The following is a 16,539-nucleotide window of genomic DNA, read 5'->3' as shown; positions in this document are numbered from 1 at the left end:
TATTCTCAGTTTTGACTTGAACCATATGTTCCCGTGTTTTTTCAGGTGAAACACTGACTTGCCTTTGCATGTGTTTGTGACGGTTGTCACCTGTTGGACAGGATACGCTCACCTTTTCGAGAACACCTGGTATCGTCAATATTTGATAGTGATTCGTAAATACATGCTCATGATATAGTGGGAATCTTACAATTCGTCTCAGCTCTTGGCAGAGAGTTCTTGTTAACTTGGAAAGGGTTTTGTGGCTTTTATTTAATTACTTGGTTTACGGAAATAAAATTGTATTTTAAAGAACAGAATTTAATGTTTACACGCTGTGATAAAAAACACTTCAAAGGAGGGATGCACGAGTGACCAACTCGTCGAAGAGCGCAAAGTTCTGTTCCCAGAAACCTATGATCGTCGGTTCGAATCCAAGACTCGCCCCGATTATGTATCTAAGTTTTGTATGGACATTGAAAAATACTTTCCATGTATTATTTTCAATCGGTATAACTACGAATCATAAGTAAATATATACCTGTAAAAATACTTTTAGTTTTTGAAATTGTATTAGGTGTCAAGTTTCTGACGAAACACATGTTTTTGTTTACAAAGTGATATTCGTATATCAACTCAAAGAAACCGAATTCGATGGCCATGTTGTATGTACTTCTATCGTTATTTGGCTCCCCTTTCGCTTGCCGGAAACACATGTGGTGAGCGTGCAACCTTTCAGCAGTAATCAGTATTTTCTCATGCATGAAAAGGGGGTACGGGTGGCCCAGTCGTCTAAGGCGCCGCGATTCGCTTTGCAGAGTTGCGTCCCTTGGGCACGCCAGAAACCTATGATTGTGGGTTCGAATCCCGGTTCGCCCCGATTATGTTTCTAGGTTTGTCAGCACCATACCCGTGCTCGTGGGTTTCACCGAAGTGGTAAACGTCTAAGACCTGCATCACTTCGGGCTTTCCTCCCACATTAAGCTGACACGCCGTGATATGACTGGAATACTGTTAAAAGCGGCGTTAAACCCAACTCACTCACTCACTCATGCATGAAAAGTCCCGTTAAGATCCGGGTTAGAATACGTCATCAGTCACCCATGCTTGTAAGAGGCGACTAACGGGATCGGGTGGTCAGGCTCGCTGACTTGGTTGATGCATGTCATCGTATCCCAATTGCGTAGATCGATTCTCATGATTTCAATCACTGGAAGGTCTGGTCTAAACTCGATTATTTACACACCGCCGTCATATAGCTGGAATATAGCTTCCCTCTACCCCCCACCACCAAGGTATATACTTACATAAAGTCAACCCTTGTCGTAATGCGTTGTTTATAGTGTGTCGTTTTTTAAACAAATATTGGAAAACGGAGCGCCAATCAAAATTTTCACAGCGTTTTCCACCCTTTCAGTCTGTTGATAATTTTCAGTAAGTAAACAAATAACAACTTCAAAATATTTCACTCGACTGATAGTTCTTTCCGGTTATCAAATAGGAAGTATTTTTTGAAAATATATTTTATTGACACCACAGACCATAAGGTTTTGGAAACAAAATCCTTAAACCAGGGTATAAAATTCCCCCAAATTGGAAAGTTACGAGACCGGATAAACAGTTCAGAGTTTTCTAGACAAACGAACAACAGTATCCAAAGGGTAAACATAAGAATAGTAATGATTTTGTTAATTTAAGTTCTCAGAAAATAACAAAAAACTGGTGGATTGTCGACTTTGTAACTTTAACTCATTGAAATTTTATTTATCAATAATGTGTTTAACGTTTACAGTTAATTTACCTTGCACATTGAATTAAAACTAGAATGTTAATTTAGGGGATACAATAATAGCCCGACTATCGGGCGTGCGATTTTCACAACTGATCGTCCGTAAAATAGACCGTCCCGGACTGTTGGGAAGGTGGGTATTTTAAACACTGCTTTAACCAAGTAAATGGAGACCTAAATGCAAAAAGAAACATTATATGATATGGCATATCCTGGCTATCCCATGTAAGAAGTCCTCAACACCTCATGACGCAGTTGTCTATTTGAATGAGGAGCGGGTAGTCACAGTGTGAGTGAGTGAGTGAGTGAGTGAGTTGGGTTTAACGCCGCTTTTAACAGTATTCCAGTTATAGCACGGCGTGCCAGCTTAATGTGGGAGGAAAGCCCGAAGTGATGCAGGTCTTAGACGTTTACCACTTCGGTGAAACCCACGAGCACGGGTATGGTGCTGACAAACCTAGAAACATAATCGGGGCGAACCGGGATTCGAACCCATAATCATAGGTTTCTGGCGTGCCCAAGGGACGCAACTCTGCACAGCGAATCGCGGCGCCTTAGACGACTGGGCCACCCGTGCCCCCAGTCACAGTGTGAGATCTGGTAGAGTGTGTCATCGTAATACACTCATACCTTCAACCACAAGTTTGACCGATTACTGACAGTCCGCCGTAATATATATCACTGGCTGGGGCGTAAAATAACATTCACTCACTCGCTTCATCAATTTACAGCTAAGAATTCTCTTTTTCTCTTTGAGAATATGACTATATCAGACGAGACAGACATTGCGACCAGCAGAAATAAAACGTCTTTTGTGACGATATACCGTTTAATCATATGGTTAAAAATGAAATAAATGGGCGTCGCGATATTTCGTTTAGAATCACGATATATTTTCGTGTGGTACTTTTCGGCTTAATGTCACATTTGACTCAACCGCACGTGCAGCACACAATCCCACGAGCTGTACAAGACACAACTATGCTTCGTGTGCACAATGAACGATCTCTCATTCGACACAGCGACAGAAGTCGTGAATGATAATGTTCGTCACATGTCAATCGTGCGTTGTCAAACAACAACTTCTTAGAATGCTAGTGTGGCGGTGTAGGCTAGTGGTTAAAGCGTTCGCTCGTCACGCACGCCGAAGAACGATTGCCGACATGGGTACAATGTGTGAAGCCCATTTCTTGTGTCACTCGCCGTGATATTGCTGGAATATTGCTAAAAGCGGCGTAAAACCACACTCACTCAATTCTTACACCTGAAAACAAATTCGTATTGAGACTTTTTCTGAACAAAAAACATAACCTTCAAATTAAATTTCAACCCGAACTCCTTGACAACGACCGAGAATCTTCAGCATTTCACGTGATACATTGATCAATCTTCGTCATAGTTACACAGTACGAATTCAACCATTGGTTTTCACGAACAAGATTTTCCAATCTAAATAAAAGTAAACAATAATATCGTTTCACACGCGTTCGTACGGCATCTATGCACACAGAGTTCAATTATTTTGTTCCAGGAACCTTCCAGTTCTCATGAAGTTTCTTTTCGAATCCCCAAACCGAGGATCGAGGTTGGACTGGGAATCTAGGAACGCTATACAAATTACAATTTAATGAAATTAAACTTTACAGTCTCTACTCGACTTTTTTCTTAAGCGACTGGGGATTCTTTTTAACAAAATGACATTTTCTAGTGCTGTGTTATTATTAGAAGAAATACGAGTCATAGCAATATAAATCTTTGGTGTTCACTCAAGTGGAGACAATGGTCTTGTATTACTTAAGCCTTGTTTTGTTTTATGAGGAGAATGTATGTCCTTCAAAAGGCCGCTACTCAATCATCCACGTAAATGTTCTCAGTGAAATACCGATAAAACTAACTTGCCGAACTAAATGAAATAGTTATTGAAGATAAGATATTCAGTTACCGTACTCACAGAAAAAATCGTATCATTATTTATTATTACAAGTAGTATTAATACTTTTATGTTTTTATGGTATTAGTTCGATCTGTAGATTTATAGGCGTAACGACCTTTTTAAACAGGATCCCGCGCGCACTTTGTACATAAAACGGAACTGGACACATATGGCTTCTTTTCTATTAAAGAACTATGGGTACGGTTTCGACCTGAAAATTAGAATGTGAAAAAAAAATCAAATAGCACCGTGATTACTTTACGCCCGAGCTCTAGTGTACATCGCGGAGTGATTTATGATACAGTGGACGTGATTGCACGCGTCATTGCGGAGTGATACACTGTCCTCGGGGAGTGATAATGAAGTGATTGCGTAGAACAGATCCCTGCACTTCAGATAGAAATGGGGTCCAAATGTTGTCTTTCCAATGCCGATGCATTGTCTCAAGCTAAACGACCCAACCTTTGTTGCTTTATGTTAATTTTAGAATCTCCCAATATGAACAATTTAACGTTAAAGGGTCGTTTATTGATTACCTACAGAGGCTTCGACGGGGTAATTTTGCTGATCTTGTGAACGTTGAGACATTAAAGGTGGTTCTTGCAAAAGCCGATCAATACAGTTGTACGCAATCAACAGAAACAATCATAAATCACCACACAGCAAGGTTATGGCTTTTAAACAAATGGAGTAAAAGAAAAATTGAATATTGGATATGTGTTATTTGTTTGTTTTTAACGCTACACTCAGCAATATTCCAGGTTTATAACGGCAGTTTGTAAATAATCGAGTGTGGACCAGAAAATACATTGATTGACATCATGAGCATCGATCCACGCAATTGGGATACGATGACATGCATCCACCAAGTCAGCGAGCCTGACCACCGGATCCCATTAGTCGCCTCTTACAAGAATAGTCTCCTTTTACGGCAAGCATGTGTTATTTGATAAGTGAAAAATACAACTCAGAGACAGTTCTTTGAATCAAATTTCAATAGAACTTTGATATAACACAAAGGCCACGTTATGAAAAAATGCCTCTCATCACCAAAACCTTGAAATAATCGACGTGGTCCTATTTTATTTTTTAAACTAATAATTAAAATCCCAATCCGACTTTTCATGCCTACCCTTTTAGAAGCAGGAGAATGTTTACCCGGGTTGATGCAAAATATGACTCTTACCTCGACAGGAAACGATATGCTGGCTATCCTGTGTTCCGATCCGGTGTTATCTGAAGTTCCAAAATGAAACTTGATTTCCGAAACTGTGTAATTGTAGGAAAGTGGTCCGACGCTCATGTTGATACTGTTGTAACCCTCGGACGTGATGTGGAGGGAGATGTCGTGACCGGTGTTGACTAGCAGCCCCTTCACCTGGAATACGTCATGTAAAAACATTTACTCCAATTCCTCCGAATATGATATTTTTTGTACTTCGGTGCAAGAACACACTGGCATCCATATACATTGTAACGGTATGTCCCTGACCCCGGGGGAATCCGTCGTATAGCGGCAATATTGCTGACTGAGGCGTTGTTTCAGGATTTTTAAAATAGATTTTGTTTCTCTGTACCGAGAAGCTTATTATAAATATAAAGTTATCTGTAAATTAATATAGACATTTGCTTGATTTCATCGCATGTATCCCCAGACCCCGAATTACAACAGGTTTCTAAGCGCCATCACAGTGCAATTCTATTTTTCTGTTACTTGAGTGAGTAAATTGTGTTTAACGCCGCTTTTAATAGTATTCCAGTTATATCAAGGTGTGTCAGCTTAATGTGGGAGGAAAGCCCAAAGTGATGCAGGTCTAAGACGTTTACCACTTCGGTGAAACCCACGAACACGGGTATGGTGCTGACAAATCTAGAAAACATAATAGGGGCGAACCGGGATTCGAACCAACAATCACAGGTTTCTGGCGTGCCAAAGGGAGGCAACTCCGCCCAGCGAATCGCAGCGCCTTAGACGACTGGGCCACCCGTGCCCCCTATGTTACTTGAGAACAGTGGTTCATATACAAGAATAATTAGTCCGACAGCAATGATAGATCAGGTAGGTTCATGTACAGGATAATAATCCTTATACACCGAATGCTTTCACCGAGAAAAGCACGTTGTACATTATGAAATGGTGTTGTTATGGATAAAAAATGTAAAATGTAAATTTTACAAATAGACTTTTGTGGAGACATACGATCTACAAAGGTATGTAAAGAACATTGTGCGATATACTTTACGTTAAGGATAAAACGCGACTTCACCAAAACCGAGGAGGAGGGTTTTGTTCTACGTGTGAACCGTCTAAATGCAAGACAAACCCGAATAAATAAGAAAACATCGACATACCTCATAGTGAAACAATACAGTGTGTCGCGGTATAAAAGGAATTCGACCTAAGCGTGAAATATCACATGCAGCATGGACCAACTGGAGTCATTACATGTAAAGTTGAACAACATTTGGTCACCTACCCCGGTGGCTGAGTTGGAAAACATTTGGTTACAAAATTTTCATGTGAAAACAATTGTGACTTTTAACCAATAAAAAATCAACATTATTTTAATATATAAAAGCCAGTTTACAAAACGTCAATTGTAAAACCAAGGTCTTACAATTGAAAAATGAAACCTAAAAGCAGGTTCAGAACTGACCCAGTTCAAAACCTAGGTTAAGAAGTAACCCTAAACAAAGCCGGGTTTGGAAGATGAGATGGTTACTGATTTACTTTCCGTCTAGGTTAAGACGAGGTTGTCAGGAAACCTAAAGAAATTTAGGGTAATGGGTGATCGGGTCTAAAAGGGGGATTCTGTTCTCTGATACTTTCATAAACTGGACAAATCAGAAGAAAATGAAACTGAGTTAGTTGGGTTTAACGCCAGTTTGAATATTATTTCAGTTATATCACGAAATGACAGCGGGATGTGATAGGAAAGCCCGTAGCGCTACTGTTACACATGGTGAGTGGGTGAGTGAGTGAGTGAGTATGGTTTTACGCCGCTTTTAGCAATATTCCAGCAATATCACGGCGGGGGACACCAGAAATGGGCTTCACACATTGTACCCATGTCGGGAATCGAACCCGGGTCTTCGGCGTGACGAGCTAACGTTTTAACCACTAGGCTACCCGACCGCCCCGATACACATGGTGCTGACAAACCTAGAAACATAATCAATACAAATCTTGGATTCGAACCCACGAGTGTAGGATGCTGGCGCGCCTAAGGTACGGAACTCTTCACATCTAACTGCGGCGCCTTAGACGGCGGGGCCACCCGTTTCCCCTATCTATAATTCTTAACCTGTATTAAAAAAATCATTTAGTATTATTTCTGTCATGTAAATAAATTGCAAAGAATTTCATTAAGCAAAATATCATTACCAGCACAGGTATGGGTTAAAAATAGAACCTCTTAAGGATACAGTGATGCAAAGCATCCATCGTTTTTGGCACTGTTTGAATTGAAACTGAGAGGCAGAACAATATGGGACACTGATGCGCGTTGTTCCGGTGACGAAAGCTAACCCACGGAGACATGTCTGTCTGAACGAGGCTTTCCATCAGGGACACGCTGGGTCAGCTCCAGACAGCGCCATGGCCCTGTATCCGAGTTCTGTCTACCAACTTCCGTTTAACACAGCTGCTTTGTGCAGCAGACGACTCGCCCGTCTTCAGTCGACGATGCACACTCCGGCACAGTGATGTCTTTGGAGAACACCACTTCCACAAGCTAATTTGCATAACACTTGATCCGACGTTTCTCTTGTTTGTAAACAAGCGCGCTTCTTCTGAAATCTGAGTAGACTGCCCTAATGGAAGCTTGTCGGCGCTATGTATATTGTTTTGCATAAGTATATATAAATATATATGCGCCAACTACAAAATGAGGAGAACTCCATTGGGTTTGACGACATCCCGTCTAGCCGCACTACCAATGTAAACAACGCGACCCGTGAAGATCCGGGTTAGAATTGGTCATCAGCAACACATGCTTGTCGTAAGAGGCAACTACGCTCGCTGGTTGATGCACGTCGTCGTATCCTAATTGCTTAGATCGATCCTATTGATGTTAATCACTGGACTGTCTGGTCCAGATTCGATTATTTGCCGTCATATAGCTGTCATATAGCTAGAGGTGAGGTGAGGTGAAATGGGCTTTAACGTCGCGTCCAAGATTATTGCATTTATATAGCGACGTGTGTGTGTGTGTGTGTGTGTGTGTGTGTGTGTGTGTGTGGCTGCTTGTACTAGTCCGGAATGATGCCAATTTATAGAGCTAGCTCACAGAGATACCATGCCGCAATTTAACATGAATACCCCCTCAGACACAGTATACTGACTCCGAGCCGACCAGTCCTTGTTTTAGCCCCTTAATGCTGAGCGCCTGACAGGGTAACAACAAGTACCATCTGTTAACGTCTTTTGGTATGACGCGGCCGGGGATCGAACCCCGGACCTTCCGCTCTCCGGGCGGACGCTCTACCACTAGACCACGGAGGCGGTGTTAAACGAACAATGTCAGGGACTGGGAAAAAAATATTGGCAGCAGTTCACGAAACACAGTCCCACTTTATCAATCAAGTAGTAAGTACCAAAAGTGAACTAAACACATGGAAATGTTTGTAAAAAATCGCGTCAAGACCAGACAATCCAGTGATTGACATCATGAGCATCTTTCTACGCAATTGGGATACGATGACATGCATCAACCAAGTCAGCGAGCCTGACCACCCGATCCCTTTAGTCGCTTCTTACTACAAGCATAGTCGCCTTTTACGGCAAGCATGGGTTACTGAAGACCTATCCTAATCCGAATCTTCACGGGTCGGAGAGTATAGGTTAACTATAGGTGAACTATAGGTTAACTATAGGTTCACTGTAGGTTAGCTTCATATTGGAGGAATGTCCATTGTGACGCAGGCGTAGATGTTGACGAATCAGGTTTGGGCATGGTTCTGAGAAACCAAGAATCAGAATCAATGCTAGAACGGGATTCGAACGAATGCACATCAAACCCTGGTTGCATACGATATACATTTGATAGTAAGTTCGCGAAGCGATATATATTTGATAGTAAGGTCGCAATGCGATACGTATTTCATAGTAAGACGTTCGCAGTACGATACATATACTTACGGCCAAAAGAAACCTTTCCACTTTACAAAAAAATCCACAGGTTCAAATTGAATCAATGCAAAACATATCGTCCAAACGCAACAATGCTCTATGCACGTACAATAAGGGTATATAAATGATACCGACAGCATGTCAGACACCCATTCTGATACAAAAAGCCACCACAGAAATGCCACGATTGACACCGGTAGAACGCGAGCGGGACCTGGGTATGATAGAGATGGGAGACACCCATGCCCACATTACTAGAACTTTTGGTTGCTCCCGTGTTGCTTCAGACATCAGACATCAGACAGGACAGACACCGGACATGCCAAGAAAAGGCAGATCCAGAGTAACTACGCCCAATGGAGACCGGTACTTGCGTACTATGCATTTCCGTAATCGATTTCTGACAGTGACGTCATCAGCAACGAATGCCTTAGGGCATATGGTTACTCGACAGACAGTGGCCTGGCGACTTAGGGCTCAAGGAATTAAGGCATACATCCCTTACAGAGGACAGTTATTGGCAGCGCAACAACGTCGTCAGAGATTGAGAGGCCCGGGCTGTACGTCGTTGGGAGCGATGTGACAGGCAGAGGGTCGTCTTCACTGATGAAAGTTGGTTCTGTCTGTTCAGAGCTGTTTACCGCCGAACGGCGACATGTTGCGTTCAGGGCGTCGTGCCGTATGGTGGAGGAGGTGTTATGGTGAGGGAAGGAATTTGTGGGCAGGGGAGAACACCAGTGGTTACCGTTAACGGAATGCATTACCAGTCCTACCACGTGGTGTCCTTCATCAGCATGACCACATCAGACCCTCACACTCCTTGCAGCCAACATCATCTACGTATTGCCGTGGCCTACACGCTCCCCAGACATCCCCCCCCATAGAAACCTCTTGGATGTCATGGATCGTCGTCTTCGACAGCGACCACATCCTCTAGCCAACCGACAAGAACTGATCTAGGCCCTCCAAGAAGAATGGCGACGTATCCCCGTGACGTCTTCAGACTTTTTCTGTGCCCCGGAGAGTTTTTGCATGTCTTGTAGCAGGGGGTGGTCATACAAGCTATTAATGTTACGTGTCATGGAACCTCGGGCGATATTAGATGTTTGTGCCCTTTGTCCATTACGATGAAAGCTTGTTTTTCGCTACACCACCTCGATTCGGCGAACTCTCTTGCCAATATTGGATGCTGTATGACTGTCATTTTAGATGCTGATTTCGTTGAGATTTTGAGATTTTCAATTTCATTTAATTCATGTATCTATGTTGTGTTCCTGTGAGTGATTTAAAGTTATGCTAAGTTTCTTTTGGCCTTCAGTTTAGAGTAAGTGAGTGAGTGAGGTTTTACGCCGCTTTTAGCAATATTCCAGCAATATCACGGCGGGGGACACCAGAAATGGGCTTCACACATTGTACCCATGTCGGAAATCGAACCCGGGTCTTCGGCGTGACGAGCGAACGCTTTAACCACTAGGCTACCCGACCGCCCCCTTCAGTTTAGAACCAAAACGTTCGGACAAGTGTTTTGAAACGACCCTCTTTATGGCTTATCTCGTTCGTTAAAACAACTAAGAAAGGGGTTACTTTAAACTTTAAATATTGAGGACATGATTGCCCAGTGGATTTTAATTTTCATCTTCACATAAAAGAATAAAAGAAACTGGTATTAGAAAGAAAATAATGACGTCGAAACGTCGCACTGAAAGAACCGAAGAAGTTGAAATCGAGAGGTCATTCCACTTCTCACATGTACTGCAGCTTTTAATGTCATTTTTCACGATGAACGTGTTTAACACATGTGGAGTATTGGATCCGGAATCGAACCCAGGAATCGTACCTCCAGTGAGTGAGTTAGTTGGGTTTAACCCCGCTTTTAACAGTATTCCAGTTGTGGCGTGTCAGCTTAACGTGGGAGGAAAGCTCGAAGTGATGCAGGTCTCAGACGTTTACCACTTCGATCAAACCCACGAGCACGGGTATGGTGCTGTCAAACCTAGAAACATAATCGGAGGGAACCGGGATTCGAACCCACAATCACAGGTTTCTTGCGTGTCCAAGGGACGCAACTCTGCACAGCGAATCGCGGCGCCTTAGACGACTGGGCCACCCGTAACCCCTAGTACCTCCAGGCTTTGTAGCACTTAGTCATTCGCCACTACTTGTCCCTTTCCATAACGGCTTGTACCGGAATGACACGATTGGTCGCGTTAACTCCAGCATAAAAAACGCATCTACTGTGGGTACTTCACAGTTAAGGGTGGTGTGGTAACCAAGTGATTAAAGTGTTCGCTCATCTCTCAGAAGACACAGGTTCGATTCCCAAACTTGGTAAACGTGTCACAAACAGTGTTGTTGTGCCACGCCGTGGTATTGCTGGAATATTCAATTAGTCATTATTGAGATTTTTAATCGAAATGCACATGCCCCCTGGGTTTTTAAATTTTTAAATTTATTCTTTTAGTACCGTTAGTTGTTACGGTAATAACATTTCTTTAGCAGCACAAGCTTACTGCACGAGTTACCCTATCATACACGTTCCTCTTGTCCTACTCTTCGGTGTTTCTGACGTCATGATCAGACGTCACCAGAAATTAAACTACAACTGAGTTGTTTTTTAGTAAGATATGTCTGACGATGTAATGATGTCTAACACTTTTTCATCCCACAAGCCGACACTTGAGATTATTATATTTTCGGTATCTGTTATTTCATGACGTTTTCGCTGGCAACGCTGCTACGGGCCTAGTAGGATATTGAGATGTCTGTGTCGCAGCGTGGAGTCGTGTGTCGTCGCGGCAGCGTTCCCTCGAGTAATAGCATGAAACTAGAATAATTAAAATAGTATATTTGATATTCAGTTCCCAAATCTTCTGATATTTATCCAGAATGTCAGGTAGTAGTGGTGTGTTTTCCCGTCTGTCGGTGCATGATGTGGGACAAGGAAGACGAAACTGTGTGTCTCCTACCCCTCCCTGCTCCATCCCTAGTCCCTCGTCCCTCACCCCACCCAACCCCACATATCTCTGAACTCGTCACCCCCCCCCCCCCCACCCAGATCTCTGACCTCGTCACACCCAACCCCCCTTATCTCTGACCTCGTCACACCCAACCCCCCATATCTCTGACCTCGTCAAACCTAACCCCCTTATCTCTGACCTCGTCACATCCAACCCCCCATATCTCTGACCTCGTCACATCCAACCCCCCATATCTCTGACCTCGTCACACCCAACCCCCCTTATCTCTGACCTCGTCACACCCAACCCCCCTTATCTCTGACCTCGTCACATCCAACCCCCCATATCTCTGACCTCGTCACACCCAACCCCCCAGATCTCTGACCTCGTCACACCCAACCCCCCTTATCTCTGACCTCGTCACATCCAACCCCCCATATCTCTGACCTCGTCACACCCAACCCCCCATATCTCTGACCTCGTCACACCCAACCCCCCTTATCTCTGACCTCGTCACACCCAACCCCCCTTATCTCTGACCTCGTCACACCCAACCCCCCATATCTCTGACCTCGTCACACCTAACCCCCTTATCTCTGACCTCGTCACACCCAACCCCCCATATCTCTGACCTCGTCACACCCAACCCCCCATATCTCTGACCTCGTCACACCCAACCCCCCTTATCTCTGACCTCGTCACACCCAACCCCGCATATCTCTGACCTCGTCACACCTAACCCCCCATATCACTGACCTCGTCACACCTAACCCCCCATATCTCTGACCTCGTCACACCCAACCCCCCTTATCTCTGACCTCGTCACACCCAACCCCCCATATCTCTGACCTCGTCACACCCAACCCCTCATATATCACATGTCACCGAACACAACCCACTCAAATATTAAATTTACTCTTCCCACACCCTTATAGCCAATCTCCCACCCCCTTTCCCCCCCTTATATCTCGGATCTGACACGCATCCCTTCCACTTCTCCCCCTGCCCAGCCACATAATCACTCTTGTGAACTAAATATAGCCCAAGAGTGAGAGGAAAGTATAGGCGAAATCAAAATTATGAATTCATAAGGTATGATCCCCAAAACCCCAACCCCCACCGCCATATAAAAAAGGACAGTGTTAGTTTCCGATACAACAGAGCGACTGTAACATTACGATCATAATATAACACTACGATCATAACTTGTTGCAATGACAACGTTCGGATCAGTCGGAAGGAAAATATGGAATCAAGTTGAGAAGAGACTCTATCGAATATTCGTCACAAACCATACTTTCTACCGTCCATATAATAATTAGTCTACAGTCTTAGTTTCATTCTATGATGAAGTAACAACTTCTGGAACGTTAGAAATTTGTTTACAACTAATTACTTAAAAACATGTACTATTCAACTAACAACTCCTTGCATAGAAATGAATTACCAAAAACTTCGGTTGGCACTTCACCAAAATGGCCATTTAGACATTACAAAAAAAGCTAAAAAACCTTATTTTATTTACATTAGTTATAAACATGATAACATGTCTTATGAGAAATGATGTAAAATCCATATACCAAATTTTAATGTGAAGGGAAGTAAGTAGAAAGAGAATATGAAAAATGCTTTCCTTTTCATAACCTTTCATCGACCCCTCCCCCAGATCCTTCCAATCTCACCCCCCTCCCCTGTTCCAGCACCCCTGTCAACATCAGGCGCCACGGTATGTGATATATGTCCAGTAGCCCTGAAATGCCAGTGTCTATTGCCATCGGAACATGAAGCAAACAGACAATCAATAACATTATTCCAGAACATTTTTATTAACCTGCATCATCGCGAGCCAAATGAAAATAGTTATATACTGCATGGTACGTTACTTGAACCTCGTTTTAAGCCTATATTGAAGCATAGAGATACGACAGTTTTTGTGCTGAGCTTGCTTTGTGGATCGGGCCCGGAGATGACCATCCCCATCCCGCCTCCCTTGCCTCCACTGTCTACATCTGAAGCAGCGTTGTTTGTTTGTAAGCTGACATCTTTATATATAGACTCCGGGATGGACAGACACGTCTCACGGGACGTATCAATCAAATAGACTTGTTTTTCACTTTCGTACAGGAAATTCCGATTTGGGAAGAGTCAGGGATCGCTGCGATCTTAATAGAAACAAATCTCCTGCCGTCTACACTTCACTCGCTTGTGGTCAAACGTTGGGTCAGAGCAGCTGGTCTCTCGCGTGTATCTTAATTGGGACATTAACTCAAAAATATGAAGGTGCTAAGTTGGAATAAGGAATGTTTAATAACAGTTGATTTGTTGTGAGGGTGAGATGAGGTAGGTCAATAGTTTGTGCGTTCGCTCGTACTGGGCATGCCGATGTTCGACTCCGTATATTGAAACTACACATGAATGCAACAGAATTAATTAACCTCTTAATTGGAACTTCAAGTCTTTCGGATTCGTCTTAAAGTCTCATGGGCAGGTACAACTTTGCAGAATTGGATAGATGGTAATATGGTCAATGCAAATATCGATTCCAAAACATCGAAAGCGAAATAAGGGAAGTTTGCACTTTAGTCTTTTCTATCAATTTCAAAGACTAAAAGGAACACACAGCAGAGGCTTCTTTAGGGGGCACGGGTGGCCCAGTCGTCTAAGGCGCCGCGATTCCCTGTGCAGAATTGCGTCCCTTGGGCACGCCAGAAACCTATGATTGTGGGTTCGAATTCCAGTTCGCCCCGATTATGTTTCTAGGTTTGTCAGCACCATGCCCGTGCTCCTGGGTTTCACCGAACTGGTAAATGTCTAAGACCTGCATCACTTCGGGCTTTCCTCCCACATTAAGCTGACACGCCGTGATTTAACTAGAATACTGTTAAAAGCGGCGTAAAACCCAACTCACTCACTGTATTTGATGAGATTCTCCAAAAGTGCACGCTTGATCACACAACATGTCCGCCATCCGTTCGCGGTCATAGTCGGTTGCAGACGTTTCGTGGCAAGTAAGCCCAAAATAGTAACTGGTATTGTTTAACGCTGCAATACACTCCGGCTATATGACAGTGGTCTCTGAATAATCGAGTCTGGACCAGACAATCCAGTGATTGATATCATGAGAATCGATCTACGAAATTGGGATATGATGACATGCATCAACCAAATCAGCAAGCCTGACCACCCGATCCCGTTAGTTGCCTCTTACAACAAGCATGGGATGCTGCTGATACTGTATTAATCTACAACTCTGGGAACAATAAAAACGTTTATAAAAAAAAGAAAAAAGCATGGGATGCTGAAGAACATTCCCGACCCGTGTCTTCAAGGGGGAATTTCGAGCTGACGACAGATAACTGTACATTGTATTACAATCTCCCCTACCGGGTACCTCTTTGCTGTTGAATGAGCAGATGCATATTTCCAGTGACGTCATTTGCAAGAGCTAGAGATCTAGACACTCTTTCAAAGCGAATCGAAGTCCTATGTCGATAATCCTTTTTGGAGCTAAGCTTAATGTGAACCAGATCACTCAGTCAACAACCTACTCACTCACTGAATGACAGAAATAATATGTATTAAGTAATCCTTTCTACTATTTCTTGCAGGTTTTTAGAATCTTTTTGTAACTGGACTACATGGTTGATTCTAAAATCCTGATTGGCGACAATGAAAAGTTTTCGCTTTGATAAAATTGAAATGCGTGTTTTCCAAAGCTAATAACAAACTCTTCGGACATCGTCACCAGCTTTTAATATCCATTACAACGAATTCAGCACTTCTTTGAAAAAAATAACAAGACCCACACGAATAAGCTCCATCAAATCTTCTTTTCTTCGTTTCATTGCGACAGAACACAGATTTCATTTTAGATTGGACCTGAAACACAGTGGCAACAGGCAGCCACAATGTATCGGGCAAGGGTCGTACCAACAAATTAAACAGACAAAAGTCAGTGAAATGTTTCTTCACGCCATGGCAATCCCTGGGAGAAATCTTGTATCATTGTGGGAAATTGCTTCCGAAGCACTATGCGATCTCGCTGATGTATTTCAGCGCAAAGAACGGGTGATACAAAACATGAAATAAAAAAACCCGGATTAATAACGGTATTAGCCGTCAAAATGTTATTCATACGGAGGTTCAGCATGTGATTGAGTTATTTGTTTTGTAGGTGATTAAATTTTGGGGGAAAATTGGATTTGTCTGCGGCTTTCAGAAAGAGTTATTTGTGATTCACTTCAGCAATCGAAACATCAAAGGGCTTCTTTTCCAAATACAAGAAAAGGCATGGAGCAAATTGTCAATGTCCTTCTTTTCAAAATGCTTACGGCTCTAAATCGTTTCATTTGCCCGCGTTTTCCTTGTTAATATTATGCTATAGGAGTTTTTTTTATCTATTTAATTCTGAATTAGAGTTTATTTTGTGTTTCCAATTCGTAGTTATTACTTGCGTGGGGACGTGTGATATACGATAGGGAGTGAATATGGATGTACATACTACCCATTTTCTTACTTTGGCCTGGCAATCGAACGCGTTACCCATTAGACTACGCAACCGCCGCGTTACTCTTTACAAAAATACATCTTCTACCGACAATCTTCTCAACTTAACCCAGGAGTTAGTGTGTGTTTCACTTCATAGGAGTGTGTGAGTTTGGTTTAACGCCGCTTTTAACAGTATTCCAGTTATATCGCGGCCTGTCAGCTTAATGTGGGAGGAAAGCCCGAAGTGATGCAGGTCTTAGAC

At 42.9% G+C, this 16,539-nt stretch overlaps 1 protein-coding gene across 1 annotated transcript in view; it reads right to left on the bottom strand.

Annotated features, from left to right (window-relative positions):
- Nucleotides 1–16,539, bottom strand: part of LOC124139643 (putative carbonic anhydrase-like protein 1) — a 114,945-nt gene that overhangs the window by 48,134 nt on the left and 50,272 nt on the right. The window contains exon 4 of the mRNA XM_046506901.2: nt 4,888–5,079. Within this exon, the coding sequence (XP_046362857.1) occupies nt 4,888–5,079 (192 nt within the window). The remainder of the gene's footprint in view (nt 1–4,887; nt 5,080–16,539) is intronic.

This window comes from Haliotis rufescens, unplaced genomic scaffold (genome assembly GCF_023055435.1).
Source record: "Haliotis rufescens isolate VD_foot unplaced genomic scaffold, xgHalRufe1.0.p SCAF_7, whole genome shotgun sequence".
Lineage (NCBI taxonomy): Eukaryota > Metazoa > Mollusca > Gastropoda > Lepetellida > Haliotidae > Haliotis > Haliotis rufescens.
The sequence above is the reverse complement of the archived record's forward strand: the minus strand, read 5'-3'. Positions and strand labels throughout refer to the sequence as shown.